Source organism: Cantharellus anzutake (genome assembly GCF_015039405.1).
Source record: "Cantharellus anzutake strain C23 chromosome Unknown EI90scaffold_13, whole genome shotgun sequence".
NCBI classification, from domain to species: domain Eukaryota; kingdom Fungi; phylum Basidiomycota; class Agaricomycetes; order Cantharellales; family Hydnaceae; genus Cantharellus; species Cantharellus anzutake.
Genome location: NW_024066963.1, coordinates 469,707 through 483,526, shown reverse-complemented (window position 1 = coordinate 483,526; position 13,820 = coordinate 469,707). Strand labels below are relative to the sequence as shown.

General features: G+C 45.4%; 1 protein-coding gene across 1 annotated transcript; it reads right to left on the bottom strand.

Annotated features, from left to right (window-relative positions):
• Window positions 1-6,437: 6,437 nt before the first annotated feature.
• EI90DRAFT_2913029 (uncharacterized protein) lies at window positions 6,438-6,950 on the bottom strand (the record flags this gene model as incomplete). Its single annotated transcript, XM_039054485.1, has 1 exon — window positions 6,438-6,950. A coding segment is annotated over one exon (513 nt), but the record flags the coding sequence as incomplete, so codon positions are not given.
• Between the last annotated feature and the right edge of the window lie 6,870 nt (window positions 6,951-13,820).

The following is a 13,820-nucleotide window of genomic DNA, read 5'->3' as shown; positions in this document are numbered from 1 at the left end:
CTCCGTCGTTTATGGGTAGTTTCCCCTGTAATTACTCTCATTGGTTCCGTTTGGGTGACATCTACATTTCCTATTATAAACACGACTTTGACTTTTGCATTAGTTCCTGAGGAATCTTTGTTCCGTGGTACTTCCATCCTTGCTACGTGTGCGGACGTGGGAAAGTAGTTTCCGTGGAGGTTCTCTGATTATTTTTATAGTCAAATCTTGGTCGATTGTCCTAATTCTTGGTTTAATATTTGCTATAAATTCCCCCGAGAATTCCGTCTCGTTGATGGTAAGCTTGAAGTATTTTTGTTATTTTTCTTTCTTTCGATTTATCGTGTATAGTCATAATAATTCGTAAAAATTCGTAAAATTCGTTAAAATTCAGGTCCTTCTATGTTCTCATATCTACTTGTCATATGAGGTTTTGTGATTTATCTGGCATATTTCCATAATGGGTTTCCATAGTGTGGCCGTTATTTCTCCTACACCGCTGACTTGGCCGTGGATATCAACTTGCTAGGCCACACTTTCCTTGTTCAGCAACATCATCTTTACCATCCTAACCGAACCCAATCCTATTTGGCAATTGATGCACTTTCACGCGGGTATGCAAAGTTGCGTGATGGGGCTCTGAACAATTTTTTGGATAGGCATGTATCATAGAACTATCTAATTCATACAGCTTCCTTGCTCTTCTGCTTGCGAGTTTGCTTCGCAAGCTCAGCTTGAAGCACTGCCTCGTCCATCATCATTCCTCGTTCTGACCGAATCTTGGTACGCTTTGATCTTCCTTCATCCTCACCAACAGTTGGTGCGCTAATGTGCATTTCCATTGGACTGATTACCGCTTGGTTTGATGGACCCGGGATACATTGTTCTCCATGCCCGGGAATCGGGATTGTCGTCAACCCAACCTGCAGTACATTCGTCTCTGGGTGGTTGTCCGCTACTGACGCCACAGATCCCATCTCACCCACTCCTCCTGCAACCTGCTCAGCCACTAAGCTTCCCTGCATGCTCTGCCCCTCATTTGTACCCTGTGGCTTGGTTTGTTTCAACACCCCCTTCGACTTCGTCTTGAATAGCTTCCTTGCCTGGGCTTCTTCTCTCCGTCCATTCTCCTGCTCAACAAGGACACCCTGGATCTCTGAGTTGAGCTGCTGCACTTTTCTCCAGAGCTCATCACACTCTATCGCTGTCAGGGGGACAACTGACACCCATTCTCGAATTATGAAATCAAATCGCTGTCTAGTCGATGCATTGTGGAGCCGATCGGCTAGGGCTTTTACATCACTCTCACCCAGGATGACTTCTGGGGAAGTGACATCTGAGAAATCGATTGTGAGGGTGCGCTTTCGCCACATTGAGTGCTGCCAATTGAGGAGCTCCTTTAGTGCATAATGCTTGAGGTCTTTTGTCAACTTTCGGAAACTCTCGCCAGGCAAGCGATTTGCCTGCATGCCTCTTTTTGGTTTTGTCCCTCCCAAAATGGCCACATAGTCTTTCACAGACTCTTCATGTCGTGTGGAAAGTTCCGGATTGCATTTTCCGCAGCAGAGTGTCGGCTTTATGTAATTGTCTCCAAAATAATGGCATAACACTGTGTGAGGACATTCACCAGGACGAGAATTGAAGAATTCTATGAGTGCTGGCTGAGTCGCTGCTTGTTTGGCATTGCAGTGTTCAATTTTCGCGGTGGTAAAACCCTTCATCCTTGAAGGGACATAGGTGTCCAGATCCCGGAACTCATCAGGGACAACTTCAAGATCTTTGCTTGCATGCACTACTAGCAACCCCCCGCTCCCATCCCGACTAGCCCTCCCTGCCCATTGTGTCAATTCCTCCAGTGAGTCCGGGAGGTCAACACAAATGACATTTGTGACCATCATATCAATCCCCACATTAGCGCTGATAGTCGCCACGACATACCGGGCAGTACCCTCATTGAGGGCATTGAGCACATCTTTACAGTCAATGTCATCCAACTCGGCATGAAATGATCGGACCATTTTTGCCACGACTCGGTGGTTTCTTTCATCATTCCAGGGCAAGGTCTCCCAAAGTTCCAATGTGAGCCACCGGCATAAATTCATCACCTTATCAATGGTGCGACATGCAAAGAGGGTTGGGATGAGCTGAGATGGTGAGTTGATGTCAGGGCACACCTGCCTGACCCAGTTCCACCCGGGCCCACCTGGGCCCACCTCACCCGCTCACCCGCTCACCCGCTCCCCGCTACCCATCCTTCCTCCCTCTTCCCCTTCCTCCCTTTCCTCCCTCTTCCCTCTTTCCTCTTTCTCCTTTATTTCACTCTCCCTTTCTGTTTATTCTTTCTATTTACACGGACCACCTTCCCTTGTATCATTGTACTGTTGACACGTCCGGCTTGGACACCCCGGACGACTTCCCGCTACGCCCAGCATGCACACCTGCAGCGGATGCCCTTGGGATCCCCCGTGGGGATACCCGGATGGCTGCGGCCCTCTCCGTAGATGACGTGGCACCCGTCATGTGACCCAAGCCGCATGTACATAAATGTACCTGAAGTGGGAACTGAAGAAGTAACCTTCTTCTCACGTTTTCCACTTCAGGTAAGTAGTGTAGTTCTTCCTTTTAATAACAATTCACGTTTTCCACTTCAGTCTAAGTGGCCAGGGACTACAGTCCCAGATCGGGCCCGTCAGTACGCGCGCCCGCTTCGTCCCCCGAGAGGGTCCCTCCGTCGGGCGCTACAGCCGGGCCCCCTCCACCCCGGACGCGTCCCTGACAGTTGACAGCTTCCGGAATAACCCAGGCAAGGTCAGGGAACGTCGTTCCTTTGGTTGAATGTGAAAGGAATTATGGACAGTATATAAGGTCAGTTTGGTCAATCGGCAGCTTCTCATCATGAAAATGACCTTTCTTGAAACCTAGGATTCCTTGAAGTTTTGTGTGTGCGCTGTAGGAGAAATAACGGCCACACTATGGAAACCCATTATGGAAATATGCCAGATAAATCACAAAAACCTCATACGACAAGTAGATATGAGAAAATAGAAGGACCTGAATTTTAACGAATTTTACGAATTTTTACGAATTATTATGACTATACACGATAAATCGAAAGAAAGAAAAATAGCAAAAATACTTCAAGCTTACTATCAACGAGACGGAATTCTCGGGGGAATTTATAGCAAATATTAAACCAAGAATTAGGACAATCGACCAAGATTTGACTATAAAAATAATCAGAGAACCTCCACGGAAACTACTTTTGTTAGAATTGGCAGACTCGGACGACTCCGGAATGGAATCGGAGACTTAGCGTGGAAGGACCTTGGCCTCAGCGACTCAGGCGGAGCGCTGTGCCATTGCTGGTTGTCCTAGGGGTCCCTAATTTCGGATCTAGCAGAGGGGAAGTCTCTTGGGGGAATTCATGTCGATTTCGGACTGAGGTTACAAGTTACTAGGTACATTGTATATAAGGAGGGGTCCGGAACAAGGGTAAGACGAAAGGAGACAAAGGGAGATGGAAAGAGGAACAACACCGAGGGTCAAGTGTTTGACTCAATGGTGTTTCCCAAAGGAGGAATGAAGGGCCAAGGCCCAAGGAGGAAGGAAGGAGGATGGGAGTCAGGAATGGCTAGCTGACTGAATAGAAAGGAAGCAGCAGCCCAAATAGGAATGAGGGAGAATAGCGGAATTGAAATGGACAATGCAATAGTTGCAAGGTCCGGAGTAAGTCCGGAAAGTCCGAACTCGGAGGTTAAACTCCGGAATATTGGCAAAGGTAATTAAATGGAATGAGCTAACCAATACAATGGGTATAAGTGGAGGTGGGGTCAAAGTCCGAGGTCGGAGCTAAGACCGGAGGTTCCGGAGACGAGACGTGAACGGGATACCGGAGCGGAGGTCCGGAGTCGGGAGCATAGGTTTTGTGTACTCGTCTGGAAGGTGTCGAGGTTGGGGTCGGACCCGGAATGTTCCGGAGTCGGACCGAAGGTGGTGTCCGAGCCGGAGGTGGGATAACCTCTTGGGAGTCGGCAAGGAGAAAGTGATGGAAGGGAAGTAGGGCTCCGGAAGTCGGAGTTCGGAGTTCCGGGAGCCCGGAGCGGAGGTCGGGATTGTATGGATATGACAACTTTCCCATGTCTGAACACGTAGCCAAGGATGGAAGTACCACGGAACGAAGATTCCTCAGGAAATAATGCAAAAGTCAGAGTCGTGTTTACAATAGGAAATGTAGATGTCCTCCAAACGGAACCAATGAGAGTAATTACAGGGGAAACTACCTATAAACGATGGAGATATGACTAAAACTCCTGCAAAACGAGGACAATGTCTAAAAGGCAAGCGCGAAGATTAACTAGTAACGACCGAGACAAGCTTGATAGCCCATTAGAAAGGAAGGGATCTAATCTTAATCCTCCCAAATTTTCATAATAAAAGGATCATGCATTAATAAGATATCCAATAATGGGAATAGCGACATCAAAAGTCCGAGCTCAGGGAAAAGACGATGTTTGCGTAGGATCCATAATTAAAACATACAACGAAATTTACACGGAAATTATTAAAAATGGGGAACTATAGTTATGCAAATTTTCAGCCCAAACGGTCCAGCCGTTGTGAAGTTATACCCATGACGGGAATATAGAAATCCGCATCATGTGTAATGACACGTGAGGGTGGTGATGCGCAGGGAACCGGCCATCGGAACCGAGATCTGCACTTCGGCAGATCGCGAAGACCAATTTCGATCCAAATAAGGAAGAGCCCGGTCAAAACAAAGCACGGAAAGTGCAAAACAACCTTAGATCATGAGGGAAAAATCTGAAATAAATCACAGAAGCCCATATGAAAGAAATAAAAACCCGTGCATATCATAAATCCCGAACAATTAAACGGAAACGGCACCCGCATACGAACGACTATGGGAATGACACACGTGATTACCGAATGTGCACGTGAACTTTTGCTAACTCAATGAATACCAGGAAATAGGACACAATCTTAGTACCATTGGAAAGGTGGGAATAAATGAAAATTTATGATACCAAGAACGTGAGAAAACATCCAGAAATGAATGAGATATAGGGACATGAAGTTAGAAACCAGAAAACGCATGGGAAAACAGCTTCAAGAGGTCCAGAGTCCTAAATAAAATACATAAAAATATGATATCTTCAAGGACGACCTACTATAACAACGAACAATACATATGGAGGATTAGGATGTGATAATACAAAGGGGAATCAGGGAATATGAACGAAATTCACAAAAACCACTAAACTATGACGGACCATGGTGGGAATTTTAGGGAACGATATTCTAATGAGGTGGAGAGCTATAACACATTCGTTTGAGTAATTCTTGACTACTAGCAACTTTTACTTTCAGTTTTAAACCTGAATAATTCACTCATTTACCATTTCAGTCTCATTTTAACTAAATGTCACTAAATAAAAATGGAATAAATCAGCTGAAGGTCTCAGCACAGCCGTACGCATAGTAATGCGAAGTTTGAATTCAGAATCATCGAGTCATAGCAAATTTAATGGTATATATAGGGAATTTGAAATAGGTAACTGCGGCAAATGCAGTGCAGCCAAGTTCTAATTAACCATTAAAATAGCTTAGGCGAGGGAGGACAATAAGGATTCTAGGCGCAGTCTGACTGCAGTAGAACCGCAGTTCAGCGCAGCAAAAGCGCAGTAGAACTATAGCGTGAAAATTTCATTTTTTATTCAGTTTGAGAAAAATACACTGTAAATAAATCCTGTAAATAGAAGGTAGAGTGTGAAAAAGGAAGGCGACCCAAGGAGTATAAAAGGGAGACCCTTTCTGCGACTTTTCGCCCCCCTCAGAGAAGTAAGAAAATAGAGTATTATTTTTCTCAAGCATTTCTGGTTGTCACTCCAGTGCGAAAAAGTGATATACAGTTAAGATTGCCACTGTAGTAAAAGGCAGCAATTAAGGAGAGAAATATTAAGTAGATATTTCAACAGGAGAGCTGGTTAACACTCCAGATTTCAAAGTGTAAACACAAAACAGTTATCTTGCTACTGTTAAAACAAGCAATAAAATAAGACAAAAATAAAATAAACCCAAGGGACACTCCAGACACAATCCAAATTCATTAACTGAACAGAATCTTTGAAACTTCACCAAGTAGAAGATTAAATTCAAGTTTAAATCCAAATTAAACAACGCTACACAGAATTACACCTAGACAAATTAATAAATTTCAATAAAGAAACAGCTCCGCAGGGCTCGGTTTATCTGTAAGTCAATTCCTAGGAACTTTAAAACTAACCCATAAAAATAGAATTAGCCAAAACACTCGGATTGGTACTATATTTACAATAAATAACACTAGTACACTTCCCCATCCTAACTAAAGAACCAGGGAACAGCTTGGTTGTTATGGAAATGGGAATTTCCCATTTTAGACTCTTATGGGTTCTGTGTCACATGATTTGTATAGTAATTAAGTTGAACCAATCAATAAACAACCAAAAACCCGCTGTGCTAACATCTGTTACAACTAATGTTAAACTGCCTGTGATAACATCTGTATAACCATATGAACCCCATTCCCCAACCTTTCCCCTTTCCTGTGCCTTGAATGGACGAAAATGGGCGCCTCCGGCCCCATTTTTGTAACATTGGTGGTGGTCTCGTTTGAACCTCCCAACTGACCTTCCTTCGTTCTCTCCTTCAGCACTTTCATGAAGAGATGCAGACATTGCAAGGAATGTAATGCGTGTTTGGACACGTGACCGAAGTTCACCGAGTTTGAGGTAATCCTTGCAGAACGTTGACCCCCATTGAAGGACTAGGTGGACTTCATCCACAAATATGAACCCCAGTTTCCGAGTGAACTCGGCATTGCACAGCAATGCTGCCATGGGCCGGCTTTGGATCATTTCGGGTCCCATCCCTATAACATCCCACACACCATCATTTATCTCCTTCCATATGTCCCGCGCCTCTGCAGTTTGTGCCGATACCAGAAGATTTGCACTAACACCGATGAATCGCACTCCCTTCTCACGTGCCTTCTTCTCCTATATTCTTTCCCATTAATCACAGTTTTAGCAATGATTTTATTCCGGTACTGACTTGATCAATTATGAGGGATTCCGTTGGATAGATAACTATGGCTATATGTGCTTTCTGTGCAAGTTTTCGAGCTATGACAGGTGCCAGGGAAAGGGCAGATTTCCCGCTGCCAGTCTTAGATGTTATAAAGACCTCTTGCTCTCTAAACAGATGCAAGGAATGGGTGATTTGCCAATCATGTGGACTCGATATCCCATGGAAAATGGCTGTCATCCATTCTTCGGAATGACTTTGAAATTGTTGCAGACTTTCATTAAATTTATTCAGCTTTGCATCATATTCGTGATGCTTGAGTGCTGTGGTTTCAGTGAGAACACGCATAATTAAAGCAAATTTTCAGTGCGGGGTTCTAGAAGTGAAGGGCTCTGAAACTTTCCGACATGTGATCTTTCTGTCGACAAGAAATGGTTGCTTGGACCCTTTCAAGTCCTTCACAACAATTCAACATTTTTACCCATAGTAAACCTCTGAGATTACTCCAAGACTAGACAAAACCTGGAGTAGTGTAGCGAGACCCCAACAAAAGTCGAATCTACAACTGCCATTATTGGCAAGATCAATGTCATGAAGTGCACTAATCTTTGAATCCCCACTTCACACCACCACTGTCACCATGGGACCTGCTAGGTCATCCCATGAGCCCTGCAATAAGAAGGCAACATGGTTTAATGCAACCGGCCCCAAAGCTGAATGACTATGGCACTACCAGAGTCGGTCCACCTGACATTCACAATGTCAGGTGCGATAATGCACCTATGGGACCCTCCATGGACCCTAACATGCCCAAACCAAGCAGATCAATGCATCCCCAAGGCCTGGCCTTGGGACACCTCTGCACACCACTGATGCCAGTGATTTGCAAATCCTTGACACACCTCTAACCACTGCTAATAGTAGTGGTTCTCAGTCTCCAACATGGCCCTCACAGGCTGTGGAAGACCACCTCGATGTCAGGGCACACACCCTGACTAGCCCGGACCCGGACCTGTGTCCGGACCCGCTACATTTCCCGTGTGCATTCCTGCGCCGCATGCTCCATGCACCGCATGATCCGGCCCCGGATCCTGCCTTCATGTGACTTCTGGATATTCCCGGAAGTTTTCCTGATATGGTGGCCACTGTGGGAAGATGAGAAGTTAGCTTCCTTCTCATCTTCTTACCCACAGTAGGCAAGTGTATTTACTTGCCTCTTCATTTATATCATCTCCTTACCCACAGTAGGATTGTGCCCTGGATAGGGCTGGCCAGACCTGAGGCTGTGGGCCATAGGGGAGGGTCATGGGGACCTGGGAGTTGTCCCCTGACACTCGACCACCTAGAGCAGATTGTAAGAAACTTGGCAGAGTCAGTGACCTGCCAACTGATGGACCTCTCGCCACAGTTGGCAGCTCACTTTGATGGGTTATGGAGAGCAAGATTCACCCCATTTGTGCCATCAGACTCGACCAGGGCCACCCACTCATGGGCAGAGGGAGGCCATCCTGCATCCTCACTGGCCAAAATCTGACTCTCTGTTAGTGTGCCTGCAGGCACACTTCCCTCTCAAAGATGAGAGGTCAGAGATGGTTCATACAACCATCTCCCAACCGTGTTTACACTGGATTGATGGCACTTCAGCCTTTGCTGAGTGCCAGCTCACTGAAGTGTGTTGCGCTCTGATAAACTGCCCATATCCCTTCCACCTCCCACTCACACTGATGTTGCATGTGTAGAGACAGTCTATATGACTGTCTCCCTGCTGGTTTTGCGTCAGATCAAGGGTTTTCAACCTTTGCTGAGTGCCAGCTCACTGAAGCGCATGACGCTCCAATGAGCCATGAGTCTGAAAGGGCTCATATCTTCCCCACACCTCCTCCCATGCTGAGAGGTTGTAGACAGTCTATGTGACCATCTCCCTACTGGTTTTACACCAGTGATACAGCTCTTCAACTTTTACTGAGGGCCAACTTACAGAAGCACATTACGCTTCACCCTTTCTTGGGCCTGCATCATGTATGCAGCCCCTACTCCCACTCTCCATTATTACCATAACATCTAAAAGACTTTATCAACTGCCTTATCTTGTTAATTAAATATCTGAATAATTTATGATGTGGAGTTGAAGTGCAATTGGATGAAAAATGAAAAGAAAACCTCACACAAGCAAGGTCTGGGTGGTGCAGCAGCCATTTCTAGTGTGACATTCCTGAGTGGCAATGTCATCATACAAAGGGAGTCTTAAGTTGAATAAGAAAGGGCAAAATGCCCCCAATGCCTCGTAGTGCCCCAGAATAACTGCTATGAATAACTGCTGTAGGAGAAATAATGGTCAGCCTATGAAACCTCATTATGGAAATATGCCAGAAAAATCACAAAACCCCTGTCCTCCAAGTAGAAATGAGAGGATAGAAGAACTTGAATTTTAACGAATTTTCACGAATTGTTATGAATTTTTATGACTACATACAACAAGTATGAAGATAGAAAATTAATAAAAATACTTCAAGCTTAGCATCAACAAGATGGAATGCTTGGGAGAATTTATAGCGAATATCAAACTAGGAACAAGGTCAATCAGGTAAGATCTGACTATAAAACCCACCAGAAAACCTCCATGGAAACTGCTTTCCCATGCCTGCACACATAGCTGTCAGAGTACCACCCCTACCCAGTTCATTCAATTCCGACTTACTCCTACTTCTGTGATATTCTCTTACCTGTGACCTCCACCTTTACATCATTGTTTGTATGTCATGATACCTACAACACCTGTGCCTGCACATCCCACAGTCCTGGTTCCCTGCATCCCACTCCCCTGGTTCCCCATCACTGCCTTATCTACCACCTGGCAGCAGAGTGAGAACCAACTCTCTTCTCTCACTTTCATCGCTGCCCAGCCAACACCTGCCTGACTCCCCTCTCATAACAGAGCCTGTCAGGCTGACACTTTGGTTTGGTACCCCGACAGTAGCTGAGGCTGGAAGTATGACAGAACAAGGATTCCATAGGAACCAATGCAAAACTTGATGTTGTGTTTACAATGAGGAATGTAGATGCCTTTTAGATAGACTCAATGAAGGTAATTTCAGGAAAAACTACCAATAGACGACAGACAAATAGCTGAAATTCATGGGAAATGAGGACAACGTTCAAAAGACAAGCATGAAGAACAACCAGTAATGACTGAGACAAGTTTGATAGCTCATTGGAACGGAAGGGATCTATTCTCAATCCATGCAAAATTTCATAGTAAAAGGTTCATGCATCAATGAGATATTCATTAACGGGTTCAGCAACATTGAAGTCATAGCTCAGGGAAAAGCCGACGTTCACGCAAAATCCATATTTAAAACACATAACGAAATTTACATGGAAAATATGAAAAATCAGAAACCAGCACTATGCAAAGTTTCAGGCCAATCGGCCCAGCCATTGTGAAGTTACACTGAAGGAGAGAACAAAGGAAGGTCAGTTGGGAGGTTCAAACGAGACCACCACCAAGCTGTTCCCTGGTTCTTTAGTTAGGATGGGGAAGTGTACTAGTAATATTTGTTGTAATTATAGTACCAATCCGAGTGTTTTGGCTAATTCTATTTTATGGGTTAGTCTAAAAGTTTCTGAGAATTGACTTACAGATAAACAAAGCCCTGCAGAGCTGTTTCTCTATTGTAATTTCTCAATTTGTCTGGGTGTAATTCTGTGTAGGATTGTTTAATTTGGATTTTAACTTGAATTAAATCTTTTACTTGGTGAATTTTCAAAGATTTTACTCAGTTAATGGGTTTAGATTGTGTCTGAAGTGTCCCTTGAGTTTGTTTTATTTTTGTCTTATTTTATTGCTTGTTTTAACAGTAGCAAAATAACTGTTTTGTGTTTACACTTTGAAATCTGGAGTGTTAACCAGCTCTCCTGTTGAAATATTTACTTAATATTCCTCTCCCTAATTGCTGCCTTTTACTACAGTGGCAATCTTAACTGTATATCACTTTTTTGCACGGGAGTGTCATATCCATTCCCGGCCATTGACTTCCGGTCCCTCCGATTCCTCCGTTCCAACTCCGCTCCTCCCTCACTAACCTCGGAGCCCCCGTTATTCCGCAATCCTCTCGGTACCCCTTGATGGTCACCACCCCCCCATTCCAATTTATTACCTACGCCTCCCTAAGTACGGAGCCCCGAAGACTTCCAGACAGCTCCGACGTCCGCTAGCGCACCCCCGCCTCCGCTGAGCAATACACTCGCCTGCCCTGCAGAGTCCACCTTCGGGCTTATCCCTCCTTTCCGTTTCTGGGTTATCGCCTGCCTTTCCACTAACCCCGTGAACCGACTCGTCGGTAATATTCAGTCGGCTAATGGTTAAACCCCGTTAGCTCCGCTCCGTTCGGCTCCGCCAATTGCGGAACCGTCTCCGCTGTAACCATATATATATCCCACTTGTACATAGGTTACGCCCCAGTAGAAAAATCAACTAGAGTTCCCCCCTAGGTTCTAATTGCCAGTCAGTAAGTTAGGGCACGGACGTGTCACTAGGCACAGCGCTCCTGGCAGAAGTCGCTGAGGCCGAAGCCCTCTGTTACGGAGACATTCTTTCGTCTCAAGTCTGGTCTCTGACAGGGAGTGACAACCAGAAATGCTTGAGAAACATAATACTCTATTTTCTTACTTCTCTGAGGGGGGCAAAAAGTCGCAGAAAGGGTCTCCCTTTTATACTCCTTGGGTTGCCATCCTTTTTCATGCTCTACCTCGTATTTACAGGATTTATTTACAGTGTATTTTCCTCAAACTGAATAAAAAATGAATTTTTCACGCTATAGTTCTACTGCGCTCAGCTGCGCTGAACTGCAGCTCTACTGCGGTCAGACTGTGCCTAGAATCCTTATTGTCCTTCCTCGCCTAAGCTATTCTAATGGTTCAATTAGAACTTGACTGCACTGCATTTGTCGCAGTTTTCTATTTCAAATTCCTCTTATTTACCATTTTGTTTGCTATGACTCGGTCATTCTGAATTCAAACTTCGCATTACTATGCGTATGGCTGCACTGAGACCTTCAGCTGATTTATTCTATTTTTATCCAGTAACTGTCAGGGCACACCCGCCTGACCCGCCCCCACCTAACCTGGTGCCCCACCACCCGCTCCTCCCGACCTCCCCCCTCTCCCCCTTTTCTCCCTTCCCTTTCTTCTTCCCCTTCTTTTCTATTCTCTCTCCTCTTTATTCCTTTCTTATCACACGGACGACTTCCTTTGTATCAATGTACCATTGACCCGGCTGCAGTGTAACGCGCCCGAACCCGGACACACTGGACAACCCCCTGCATACCGGACGCTCCTAGGACCTCTTACGGAGGTACCCGGACGGAGGTGGCGGTGTGCTTGGATGACGTGGCACTTCCCACATGGCCTTCAACCATATGTATATAAACACAGCCTAAGTGGGAACTGAGAAGCAACCTTCTTCTCACATTTCCCACTTTAGGCAAGTAGCTTACACTTCCCCTGATAATAACAATAACACATTTCCCACTTTAGTCTCAGTGGCCAGGGACCCTTGTCTGCTTCGGGCCCATTGTTACGCGCGCCCGCGTCATACCTACCGGACCCTCAGCCTCGGGCGATACACCCAGGCGCTCTCGACCCCGGGTCGGTCCCTGACAGTAACATTTAGTTGAAATGAGACTTGAAATGATAAATGAGTGAATTATTCAGGTTTAGAACTGAAAGAAAAAGTTGCTAGTAGTAAAGAATTGTTCAATGGATGTGTTATAGCTTTCTGCTTCATTAGTATACCGTTCCCTAAAATTCCCGCCATGGTCTGTCGTAATTTAGTAGTTTTTGTGGATTTCGTTCATCTCCCCTGATTCCCCTTTGTATTATTGCATCCTAGTCCTTCATATGTATTGTTCATTGTTATAGTAGGTCATCCTCGAAGATATCATATTTTTATGTATTTTATTTGGGGCTCTGGACCTCTAGAAGCTGTCTTCCCATGTGTTTTTCAGGTTTCTAACTTCTTGTCCTTGTATCTTTCATTTCTGAATGGTTTTTCATGTTCTTGGCATCATAAATTTGAAATGATTAATAGAGCTGTATGCATGGTGTAGGAGAAATAATGGTCACACTATGGAAACCCATTATGGAAATATGCCAGATAAATCACAAAACCCCATATTACCTGCACAGCAGAGTCACTTCCCCAGCCCACAATTACCCAGCCCACAATTACGTAACTTCTGATGCTGAAAACATGTGAATATTTTCTCGCACACTAATCGGTTATATCGGTTACTTCTTCTCCTCATCACGTTGCTTTCACGTTACCATTGTCAGGGCACACCCGCCTGACCCGGGCCCACCCGGGCCCACCCGGCCACACCACACCCGCTCCCCGCTGTCTATCCCCCTCCCCCCTCCTTCCTCCCTCTCCTCCCCTTTCTTTTCCCTCTTCTTTCCCCTTTCTTTATTTCGTTCTTCTCATCTTCCCCTTCCTGTTTATTTCTTTCTATCTACACGGACCACCTTCCTTTGTATCGATGTACTATTGACCCGTCCGGCCCACACACCCCGGACGGCTTCCCGCTGTGCCCAGCACGTGCACATGTAGCGGACGCTCTCAGGATCCCCCACGGGGACACCCGGATGCCTGCGGCTGCCTCCGAGGATGACGTGGCACCTGTCATGTGACTCAAGCCGCATGTACATAAATGTACCTGAAGTGGGAACTGAAGAAGTAACCTTCTTCTCACATTCTC